The 12,770-nt window shown below is 42.0% G+C and overlaps 1 protein-coding gene across 4 annotated transcripts in view; it reads right to left on the reverse strand.

Moving 5' to 3' along the window:
- The window catches only part of LOC135225172 (vacuolar protein sorting-associated protein 11 homolog), a 230,146-nt gene that overhangs the window by 164,735 nt on the left and 52,641 nt on the right, over nt 1-12,770 (reverse strand). For all 4 annotated transcript variants that reach the window (XR_010316924.1, XM_064264426.1, XM_064264424.1 and 1 more), the window contains exon 6: nt 9,542-9,631. Coding sequence is in view for 3 of the 4 variants with exons in the window: in XM_064264426.1 (XP_064120496.1) it covers nt 9,542-9,631 (90 nt within the window). In the remaining variant the exon portion in view is untranslated. The remainder of the gene's footprint in view (nt 1-9,541; nt 9,632-12,770) is intronic.

A 12,770-nucleotide genomic window follows, 5' to 3' on the forward strand; every position in this document is an offset into this window, starting at 1 on the left:
CTCTCTTCTATCTCTCCACATCCATCGCTACGACGTTCATTGAACGTTTTACTCCAAGAAAAGCCTACTACGGTTTGGCGGGTTTCTTTTGTATTTTTTACAAAACCTCACAATTTTTAATCAGTTCCGTTAGTAACTTTCTTATTTCCTTTTTCTTTTTTTTTCTTTTTCGATTAACCCATTATCATCCATTGTGCTTCCTCTGTTAGCTTCCATATTTTATCTCCACTTCCATGACCAAACTGTAAATGTAATTTCTTCATTGTGTTCTTAATTTTTTTCGTCGGATTCTTTCCCTTCCAACCCTCCAGTAATAATTCTTCTACCTTCCTCCTCCTTATAGGCACTACTTAAATGACCCTGTTCGTCTTCTCTTAACTCTACTTTCATTCCCCCTAATACTTCTACTATGACACAATTTCTTTCAAATTTAGGGTCATACCCATTTTACTCATGGTTTGCTTACCTATCAGCCAGGGTATATCACCTTGCAGAATTTCCGTCTTCAAATAAAAACTTTCTGTTTTTTAGTATCACAGGTATTTCTATTATTCCTCTGGACTTATAAGATGTCTCACCAAAATTAAACACTTTATTAGACTCTGTCCTAGTGTCCCTCATTCTCCTCAACTCTTCCTGACTCAAATCCATGACAATACGTGTCTAGTCACAATTTTCCCCGCAAACTGTTGATTTACACCCTGTGTCCAAAATTGCATCAACCACCTCCATGATGCTTCCACTATTTTATTAACTTCTCCTACATAAACCTCTTCTTCTTCTGTCCATTTTCTGTTTTACCTTATTTTTCTTCTAGTCTTGTTTCAGTTTTCTTCCTATTATGAAAATTCTGAGGACAATCCCTAGCCCAATGCCATTCTGAGCTGCATATTGCACATACTGTTACCTTCCCTTCTTTGTTTATAGGATTTCTACCACCCCTTCCTCGGTTCCATCTTCCCCGATATCTTTGGTTTTCCCTCCCTCTCCCAGAACTGGCATTGCCTTCTGACGAACCCCACCATTGCCCGTTCCTCTTTAGTCCCTAATCCCTCAAATAGTCTTTCATTGTTTGCGAACACTGTTTCCGTACTCTAGCTTTTCTTGCCCACAAGCCGATAATACCATTTGTTTTTTGATTTTCCGTGAGATTTGCTTGCTCTATTACATGATACCCCTTGACTTCGCCTTCAAGCGCGCCTTTCCCCATTGCTCTTTCACACTCAGATGCTGCCTTCTCGTATCTAATTAAATAGTCCGCCATATTTTCACTAGATTCTCTTCTTATTAGAAGGTATCTTTTTATTCTACCGTAATTCTCCATTACCGAGTCTTTTAGATAGGCTTTATCTAGTTTCTCTAGGATTAACTTTGGACCCTGCTGTACCAGTAAGTTTATCTTTATCTAATGCTTCCACTAGCTCTCGGGCTTTCCCTTTTAAGCTCATTCTCAATTTCTATCGCCGGGTATTTTGTATCTTCTCCATACAACAATAGCCAATCTTCGGCTTTGACCTTTCCATTCTTTGTATTCTTCTTGTATCCCGCTAAACCTAGGAACATTCCCTTCTTCACCATCTAGTAGTCTCCCTTTGTTTCACTGTCGGATCCAGGCATCTTTGATCAACCACGCTCTGCTACCAGTTTGAATTTTGCCTAGCCTAACTCCTTTCTTTCTCTATATGAATAATCTACCACCTGTACGCTTTCTCCAACTCCAGTACACTCCAGAAATCACCTTAAAACACCCAGCACCACAAGACTTACGACCGGCCCAAAAAACAACTCCTACCAGACAGAGAGCTCTCCCCTACCAACCACCACACCACCAACACGTGCTTTCTACTGCCCCGTCTTATTGTTTACATCCTGCCGCGACGCCAGCCGCCATCTTGTCTATGACGTCACAGCCTATGACGTCACAACACAACTTAAATACATCAACAGACACCTTCTAGAATCTACCACATGTTGTCTATATATAGGACACCCACCATATTTCAACAATGCATAAAATACCCATAACAATTATACAATATATAATCACACTTATCTATACCCATAACAATTATACAATATATAATCACTAAAAATTCCCTTAAAAAGATGGTCAAACTCGGACGAAGTCCACCAGACCTTGGCAGATTGCAACGCCTGTCTGCGCGAACTGTCCACTATACGTACTGGAGAAATCCCCCTGGGAGGAGGCAGGTACTCCCAGGCCAAGACTTTCTCCAGTAGCGTACCATACCCCAGACTTAGATGCTAACTTGGCTGGGGGAAAAGCGAAAGAGGATTTCCCCGCTTCTTTCTTGTCCTTCAGCCAGTTATTCACTCGTTGTAGCGCCTTCTTGGCCGAAATCGACAGAGTCATCTTGAGAAAAGAGGACTTCTTAGGAGTCTTAGTCTTAGAAAACTGAGACAGGGGAGATAAAGGCGCCGTAGGCTGAAATTCCCCTTCGAAAATAGACAGCAGACGTGAAGTAAGGATCTTGTAATCCGAAGACGGTTCGACATTCTTCTCTTCAACAAAGTCCACTTCTTCTTCTGCTGAAGAAATGTCTTGCAGATCACTATCGTTGTGACGCTTTGCTGATGGATTAACGTCCTGTCGCCTGCGTCCTGTCACCAACGAAGTCTCTGCGTCCTGCCGTCTGCGTTCTACAACCACAGAAGAATCGATGTGCTGCCGTTTGTGTCCTGCGTCCATCGTAGACACGTCTGGCTTCCTGCCGCCTGCGTCCTGCATCCACCAGCGGTTCCGCGTCCTGACGTTTGCGTCCTGTTTCTTCCGAAACAATCTTCTTCTTCCTGCGTCCTGCGTTCTGGAACACTACGCGATCGCCCGTCTTCGTAGAGCCCGTGCGTCCTAAATCCTCGACACGCAAACACTTGTCTTCCGTCTTCTTGGAAGACTTAACAGGAAGGAAATCATCCTTACGCCTTGCAGGTCCTTGCAAAGGAGCATCCCATGAATCGATGAGAACTGCAAGCTTAGACTGCATTTCTCTTAAGAAATCCTTCGTACTATCTTCCTGACGAACAGCCGTAGGAGGAGGAGGAAGACGAGAAGGACTAGGACGCAAAGGAGAGCGATCTTGGACTCTACCCGAAGGAGAGAGAAGAGGAGAGGAAAAGCAAGAGGACTGGGGGGAGTCTCTTGACGAAATCCAGGAACGTACGGGCCGTACCGAGTCTTCTTTCGATCGCACAATTTTCTTCCTCTTGGTCGGAACCATGTCCTCGTCCAAGGAAGACAAAACCTCCGGGCTGCTCCAAGCTTCACGATCTTGAGCACGTCTATCATGAGCAGTCGATGTCCTTAACGTCCTCTTGAGGGGGCGAGACACTACCAAGTACCGATGTTCGCGCTCTGATGTCGAACCATCAGAGGACGCACACTTCTCAGTTACGCCTTTTCTGCGGCGAACTGCAATAGCCTGGGATCTTACAACAGGAAGGGACGCCTGACCATGGTAAAACCTCTCTCGCCTCCCTTCGACTGTCGACATGCCTTCTCCCTTGGGTCTGGGAGCTTGACAGAGGTCTAGGCCTAGGAGCACGAGAGAGACGATCAGACACCCCCTCCACTACACTTTCACTGACATCAAAAGCACTCACTTTATCTGTAAGGCGCTGTATTTGGTCTCCCATGGACGCAAGGGCAGCGAAAACCTTAACAATCTGTGCATCGTTCGTGCCCTCCGATACAGCAGCGGGCGCAGGAGATACCTGGGGAGAAGGAACTACCAACTCTACGTTAGAAGGAGCTGGAGAGGAAACACATTCACTCCTTTTACTAGAAGTATTTGACCTCTCACTACGAGAAACAGATCTCCTTACATGATCTTTCTCAAGCCTTTCAACATATTTCATAAATATCTTCCACTCCTTCTCTGACAAATTCTCACACTCAACACACCTACTCTCCCAAGTACACACATTCTCTCTACACTTCTTGCAAATGGTATGAGGGTCGACCGAAGCCTTTGGTATCCTTACCTTACACCCCTCTTTCACACAAACTCTAAACATACTACCAGTGTCAGACATCTTCCAAGAACAATCCAAAGCGAATGCCAAGCTAACGTTTCCAAGTACGATACCAAAAAATCCATGAAAAGTCAGCAACGAGAAGAAAATCCTAGCAGGGAACCACCAACAATGTTGCCGGTTCGGCTGGCAGAAAAAATCTGGCCCAAGTGGGAACGGTTCCTGGCGCTAGCGCCACGGTAACGGGGTGGTGGTATCCTGAACTACTAATAGGTTACTAGCGTTTGCCGCGAGATTTGAAATTTCTGCCAGGTGGAACAGAGAATACGTATAGCTATATATATACCTGCCAGGTAAGTGTCATACATTAAAATTTTTTTTTTTATTCTACATAAAAATGCGCACATTTTCATATATAATACTCCATGTAACGGCTAATTTAAAATGGTACAATAATTATGTCAAAGTGACAAAATAATTTCCGAGATGTGTCACAGATACTTTTTAGTGCGGCAAGAAAGAAATTCGCGCTTGCGCGCCTGCGTAACGATTGTAAACAAAAAAAACACCTTGATCCGTGAACTCCCAGCATCCCCCAAGGCGCGTGATTCAAGAGTTTTCTGCTGGTAGGCCTAAAAGTATTTTTCTGCGAATTTTTAAAAAAACTTTTGTATGTCGACGTAAAATACGTCCAGTCGGCACCCGAGAGACAAAAAATGTCGACGTAAAATACGTCCAGTTGCCGTTTAAGAGTTAAATTTTTGTCTTACTGGCATTTTCCCTTAATCCCCCTGACTGTAGCATTGATTCATCTTAATTATCTATTGCAAATAGCTAACAATCATTCCACAGATTAAGTCTAAATAAAACAGGTTCTTAAATAAAGTCTAATTCTTTTTCTATTTTTTATTTATTTTTTTTTTATTTTTTTTTATTTGTTATTTTATTTATTTATTTTTTCTTCTCATGACTAATCCCTGAGAACCAGCCTGAGAAGAGTCTACTTAAGACTCAGAGGTCTGGAAAAACTAAGCTCTATTAATAATAATAATAAGTCTAAATAATACAACTGAAGTTCCATAACACTACCCTGTGGAATGTAAGGCAAGACAGGACTATGCTCTTTTAAAAAAAGACATAGTATTTATAATAAAATTAGATTTTGTATACACTTACCAAGTAACTATATACCTATAATTTCTACTTTTGCAGCAACTTAAATTTGAAATTCGCGGTAGCGATTTTTTTGTTTTTGAGTAGGTAACTGGTCCTGCCTACTTTCGAGGAAGTGTAGGTACAACACAACTAAAGCAGTTGTTCGTTTTAGCCCTATGTCCATGAGCATGGAGGTCTCCGATCATGTAGTTACTTGGTAAGTGCATACATACAAAATCTAATTTTATTATAAAAATGTAATTTTTGTATAAATAACTTACCAAGTAATTAGTACATAGCTGAATCCCACATTGACAGGAGGTGGGAATTATGGACAGTATACTACTCAAAAACGCTCAGTAATGAAGATGAATTTGCAATAATAAATTAGCTACGATTGACAATGTTTGTTGTAACCTTACCTGGTGAGAGAGCTCCAGCAGGAAGATACTGCCTCTGGTCAGAGCTCATCTCGACCCAAAGAGATGTGGCAGTAAAGCCAGTTGTCACCTCTAACTTCAGTGGGATGCTTTCCAATTGATGATTGCCAAAACTTTCCAAAACACAAGCCCTTGCCCTGGGCAAAAGTACAATATGGCCAGAAAAAGTAATTACCCAAACAGCAAGAAAAACAATCACCATTATCCATCCATTAAAAACAAGATTGGTGGGTACTCCACGTACACAGTAACCCCCCAAGCTTCACAAAACTCGACGGCCACTGTCAAATCAAGTTAAAATAAGAGAATAGGTCAATTCTCCTACCGTTTGTTTCCAAATATCATGCCAGCTATAGATAAGGGTCCTAAAGCACTACAATTATTATAATCTCTCCTACCTTTTGTTTCCAATGACTATGCTGTTGTAAACTGCTGTAGCAAAGTGCTGAAGGGCCAAATGAACTGCTTTGAGTTCTTTCACATTTATGTGCAAGTTCTTTTCTGAGCTAGACCACATCCATGATACTTCTGCTTTCTCCAGGATGGTGCCCGAACCCAGATCCAATCCGGTGGTTGGGGTTCAGAGGGAACAGAGACCTACCTTCCACAAATCTTCCTTCCACGAGCCACCACTTGAGCTAACACAATAGAGTCTGGCAGGATTTTTCTTTGCCAGTTGGCCTTGAGGAAGAATTGGAACAGTCTCATATGTAGTCTTCCCAGAGGAACAAACTTTCCTAAAGAAGAAAGGTGCCCAGAAGACTCATCCATTTGTTGGCAGTGCACGATGGGCAAAAGAGGGACTCTTGAATTCCGTAAACAGGAGAGGACTCTTTTATTGGATGGAAAAGCCCGAAACGTCTGAGATTTTATCTTCACTAACTCCACCGCCCCATTCTTGAGAAGGGATTCAATGTCTTTTGACAGGGAAGTAAATTTCTTTGAGTCTTTAGAGTAGGCTCCCAAGTTGATGGGAGAGGAGACTAATGGGAGGTTTTCCTTGAAGGGAAGGGAGTATCCCTCTATGATGACCTGCAGAACACATGGTTCGGCTTTCTTTTATCCCCAATTGCCCCAAAATTGCTGCAGTCTGGCTCCCACTGTAGCATGGAGGACTGGATTCTCACTTGCGAGAGGTGGTCTTGTTTGCTGATTTCTTTGCTGGTTGCACCGACAGAATGTTGGTTCAAGGGCATGCCTGGAACTTGCCTCTACCTCCATGAAAAAGATGCTGTCGCAGAGGGGAGACTGTTCTTGAAGTGAACGAAGCCGAAGGAGCATGAGCTGTTTCCTTGGTTCTCTTAGAAGAAGAAGCTAAAAGATCCCAGGTAGTTTTCTTCTGAAGTTCAGCTGTTTCATACTCATTGGTAGCTCGAGTAAAAAGACTACCATGATCCAAGGGAGTGAACAGAAGGGCTTATCTCTGAGAAGGTGTAACTGCCTCCCCCCCCCCCCCCCCCCCCGAACATTTACCGATGCCGCTAAGTCTTGCGAGCCATCTCTGATCGCCTTATCGGCACATGATAAAACTCCTAACCAGTCCAACAAAAAGTTAGGTTGAAGGGAGGCACAATCCTCGATCTTCTTGGCTAGTGCACCTATTGTCCAGTCGAGAAAACTGAAGATTTAGAAAACTTTAAACATGTTACTTACTAGATGATCCAGTTCCTAGGCCGTGAATAAGATCCTGGTGGATGAGAAGCCCGACCTCCTTGCCGAATCAATCAAACTGGAGAAGTCCCCTAGGAGGAGGCAGAAACTCCCAATGAAGGAACTTCTCCAGTAACATAAGAAAGGTATCTCCTTTTCAACAAGCAAGAAAGAGCACAAAAAAAAATGCCTTTCCTGCATCCCTCTCTCTGAGAGCCAATTCTCAATGCTAGACAGGGCTTTGCTCGATGAAGAGGACAGAACCATACTTGACAACCTGGAATCTTCAACAGGCTGTCTCATTATAAAGGCTGATCCCAGGGATGAGGGTGTAGCTGGTGAGAAAAAATCTGGGAAACAGTACAGAAAATATCTCAATAAAGTTGTATAAGCAGAAGTTGGCTGATCCTGATTAGGTTCCTCCTCTTCAGCAGAAATCAGAGACTTAGGTAATACCTAAGAATCCGGAGTCATTGATGGATTCTGTAATGAATCCAAGCTACTATCCAAGCGACGTCAGATCAGATCCAAGTAAGGATCCTGAACATCAGGTGGTTGGGAGTGAAGTCTAGAATGAGAGGTCGATACTCTACTAGACTTTGGCACTGATCCTAACGATGACGAATGCACAAGCACAGGTGAACACTCAAGCACTAAATTCTTTGATCCTCCCAGACACTTGAATATACCAGATTGCAAAGGTTCCACTACACTTGGATCCCTTGAATCCCACTGAGCATGAGGGATCCCACCAAAACTGAGAATCCCTTGGATTCCACCACTAACATGGATCCCTGTGATCTCACAGCACTTTTGGATCCGTCAGATACCACCAAATACTTGATACCTTTCGATCCCGACACGAAAGGATTGGAATCCTGTTTGGCCATCACATACTGGCAATCCAACACTGAAACTGGAAGCGAGAGGTTAGAAATGTTCCAAAAGCTACAAAAAGGTTCGGGACTATGATCCCGTTTCTTAGATCGCTTTTAAGGAAGCAGAGAGGAACGATCCGACACTGGAACTGACCTTTTCTGTGGTCTAGAAATGTTCTTATACCACCAGCTTAGCTTTGTCCTCCACTCAAACCCGAATCTGACTCACTGGATGAAAGAGAGTAAACACCAAGTTAGACACCTTTCCACTGGCTGTCCTCTGAGTCCTGGGATCCTTGCACTACAGGCTTGGTTGAGGGGGCAACTACCCATGGGCAAATGTCCCCGAGCTCCTTAGGATCTTCGGTTTGCCTCTTCACAGGTTTAGGGGAGTTTGACAGGGACCTTCATCCAGGAGCCTCAGTGGGACAGATAGTCACCTCCTCTAAAACATTTGCACCTTGCTCACTCGAACTGCTCTTATATAGTAAACACTTAACATAATTCCCAATTTGGGTAACAGTATTCACAAGCAAATTAAATTTATGATGCATCCTAACTTCTAGACTTGTGATGGTATAGGACTGTTGATCGGTGAGAAAGCAGTCACAGGTGCAAACAGAGCGGGAATAAAAGGTGAATCCTGAATAGACTCCAAATTTTCAGCTCTAGCTGCCGCCCGTCTTTTCAAGTTTCTTTAAATAACCAGTCAAAGTCTTCCACTTTCCCTGATCCCAGTCTTTAAATTCGTCACATGTAAGTGTAAGAATGGAAGAACAATTCTGACCTCTACATTGGTAACAAATGGTATGTGAGTCATTATTAATGGAAGCCAGTCTGGTATTGCAGTCCTTGCTGCAAAACTGGACACTAGATGAACTTGATTCAGACATGGTCACAAATCAGAAAAGTCAAAGTAAGTGGTACCAAATTCAAGAATACAATTCAAGAATACATCACCAAATCCGGTGAAAATTCCAAAAGAAAGCTACCAAACAAGCAATGTGTTGTTGTTGCACGGCAAAAAATGTATGACTACTTTGGCTGTGTTGTACCTATGCCTCCCAGAAAGTGGGCGGGGCCAGTTACCTACTCAAAAACAAAAGAATTGCTACCATGAATTTCAAATTTCAGCTGCTGCCTAAGTACAAACTTATAGCTATGTAGTTACTTGTAAGTTACTTATAAAAAAAACATTTAACAACTCTCCTTTGTTGATTGCTAACAAAAGAATGAAACATGTCAGCAAAGCTACTACTGAAGAATTTTCCTAAGTACTCTTACGACAACAAAAGGAAAATGTTTTAATCCTATTTCAAATACTAAGTGAAAGAACTTGTGAGTATCTTATTATCAAGACAAAGTAAATTTACCTACTAAATATAAAACAATGTAAATTTTCATCAAAACAAGCTTCAAACTTACATCGGGCCTTGCTACTAAGAAATGATGCTCATGACGTCCGTCTGCTAGTGTTGAACAACCAGGCTTACAACCTACTGAATCAAGCTCTATCTGCAAAGAGGAACATTTTGCTCAATATCTTACCAAAATCAGGAAAAGAGAGCACACTTAAGCATTCATGCAAAAATCAAATTTATTTTCCACATAATAAAAAAATAAAAGCAAATAAAAATTCCTCACACTCTCTCACTAGCAATGATCTTAAGAAAAGTCCATTTTCCTTCTGGGATTCTGACTATGATATAATGATAATCAGCTACTTTAGCATAAAACACAAGTCACCTTCTTCAAGGCAAACTATGCAATCTTGAAATTTTCTGGGTTATTAACCTAGGAAAAATGATATTTTTATAGTAAAATTAAGTTTTATAAATATACTTACCAAGTAATTACTTAGCTAACAATTAGCCTCGCACAGCATCCTAATTACTTGGTAAGTATATTTAGAAAACTTCATTTTATCATAAAAGGGATTTTGACATAGGAAAAATAGGTTCCTTTAGCACTATTTCTAAGTAACTTACCAAGTAATGTGAATTCCACATTGCTAGGGAGGTGGAATGAATGGACTGAACTAACTCAATGCATTAAAGGAATGTTATTATTGAACTAGAGGAATGGCTAACACTGGCTCACTGTTTGTAGCTCACTTACCTGGTAAGAGAGCTACAGCAGGTGATACTACCTCTTGTGATGCTCATCTTGACCTGTAGTGGCGCGGCAGTGAGCCGGGAGTCTCCTCTATATTGGTGGAAGTCTTGCAATGGAGGATATGCCTGACTGCTGACAAGACTTAAAACTAAAATATTCATGCCCTTACCCTGGGCACAGTACCATAACAACAAGACCAGAGAGTAAACCTGTCACCATTATGTACACCATTACACAAATTCAAGATAAAAAACACAAACCCACCAATGAACTGGTGGGTCCTCCAGGTACCAGGTAACCCCCAAGCTCCCCATACCTTGACATCCTTAACACAAGGAAAAGAGATAGGAAAGAGATCGTGCCTATCCTATGCTTCCTCACCCAATACCATGCCAGCCACCTCCAACAGGACAAGGGTACTACAGTTTTCAAACACTGTTTCTACTTCTTTCAAATAATGTGACACAAATGTAGACTTACACCTCCAATAAGGTGATTGAAGGCTCGCAGAAAGTGACAAGCTATGCTTGAAGGAGAGAGATGTGGCCACAGCTCTGACCTCATGCACTCTCACTTTAAGCAATGGAAACAATTCTTCCTGTATCCGGGAATGAGCTTTGGATATTGGGTCTCTAATAAAGAACGAGAGTCCATTCTTGGAAAGCAGACAGGAGGGATTCTTGACAGAACACCAGAGGTTACTTGAGGATCCCCTGATCTTCTCCGTTCTATCCAGATAATACCTCAGTGCTCTGACCGGGCAGAGAGCTCTATCTTCCTCATCCGAGCCCGGGATACCTGTTAAGCTCCTTATACAAAAAGAGCGAGGCCATGACTCACTTGGATCTTCGTTCTTGGCTAGGAAGCCCAAGGTGAAAGAGCTGATAGTGTCCCATGGGAAAATCCGACTCTTCTATCAATAGCGTGTAGCTCGCTCATGCGTTTAGCGTGGCTAAGGCGACTAAGAAATTATATTTTATAATAAAACAATGTTTTATTTGTACTTACCAAGTAATTACATAGCTAAGAATTTCTAAGTAGCAGTAACTAAAATTTTAAAATCGCAGTAGCGATTCTTTTGTTTCTGTGTAGGTCAGTACCCCGCCCAGTACTGGGAAATAGGCAAACAACTCAGCAAAGAGGCTCAATTTTATTTATGCCTTATCATTCATGAGGGGGGAGGAGGGTGGGTTCTCATTCTATAAATATACTTGATAAGTATAAATAGAACATTATTTTATTATAAAAACATAATTTTTATTTAAGCATCTTACCAAGTAATTATATAGCTGTTTCTCACATTGCAAGGAAGAGGGATTTATGGATGAAAATCTATTGCAATTATAATTGATAAAAGCTTGCAAATAGAAAAATCTTCCCAGCATTAACATAATGCTTATTGTTTCCTTACCTGTTAAGAGAGCTACAGCAGACAATACTGTCTCTGGTGCAGCTACTCTCAACTAGTGTAGTTCCTCGTTGGACAAGTGGTTTTCGCGCTCACCTACCAATTCGGTGGTCGAAAGTTCGATTCTCAGCTCGGCCAATGCGGAATCAGAGGGATTTATTTCTGGTAATAGAAATTAATCTCTCGATTTAATGTGGTTTGGATTCCACAACAAACTGCAGGTCCCATTGCTACGTAACCAATTGGTTCCTAGCCATGTAAAAATATCTAATCCTTCGGGCCAGCCCTAGGAGAGCTGTTAATCAGCTCAGTGGTCTGGTAAAACTACGATATACTTAACTTTCAACTAGTAGAGGTGTGGTGTTAAATCAGGGGCACCTACTACATAGTGGGGCCTTTCTACGAGGAATTCACCAAGCGCTAGTAAAGCACAGACATTGCCCCTGCCCTGGGCGCAGTAGCATGAAGCCAGAACACCGACAAAAGAACCTACACAAAATATAAAAAACTACCATGCTACCAATGATTCTGGAGGGTATCAAGTACTAAGTACCCGCAGACTCCCCTAGGATTCAACACCAGTTTTCAAGGTGAAGAGTAAGGTAGGAAGGAATGCTTCCTATGCTTCTTCTCCAATTACCATGCCAGCCACCGTTTCCACTTCTTTAAGATAATGATTCGCAAAGACTGACTAACATTTCCAGTATGTGGGCTGGAGAATGGAAGCCAACGAAACACTATATCTGAAGGCCACAGATGTAGCCACTGCTCTAATCTCATGAGCCTTTACCTTCAACACAGGTAAAGCCTCCACTGCTATCTGGGAATGAGCAGCCCAAATGAGGTCTCTAAGAAAGAATGAAAGGGCATTGTTAGAGAGAGAATGTGAAGAGTCCTTAACATAGCACCACAAGCTACTGGAAGGTCCTCTCATGTTTTCAGTCCTGTGAATGTAAAACTTCAGAGCTTTGGACACAAGAGTCCTTTCTTCATTTTCCACTCCTACTAAGGAAGACAAGTTCTTGATAGTAAAAGAATGAAGCCAAGGTTTCATAGGATTCTCGTTCTTAGCAAGGAAGCCTAAAGTAAATGGAACTACAGCATCTCCATTAGAGAAACCAACTCTCTTAT

This window comes from Macrobrachium nipponense, chromosome 13, assembly GCF_015104395.2.
Source record: "Macrobrachium nipponense isolate FS-2020 chromosome 13, ASM1510439v2, whole genome shotgun sequence".
NCBI lineage: Eukaryota > Metazoa > Arthropoda > Malacostraca > Decapoda > Palaemonidae > Macrobrachium > Macrobrachium nipponense.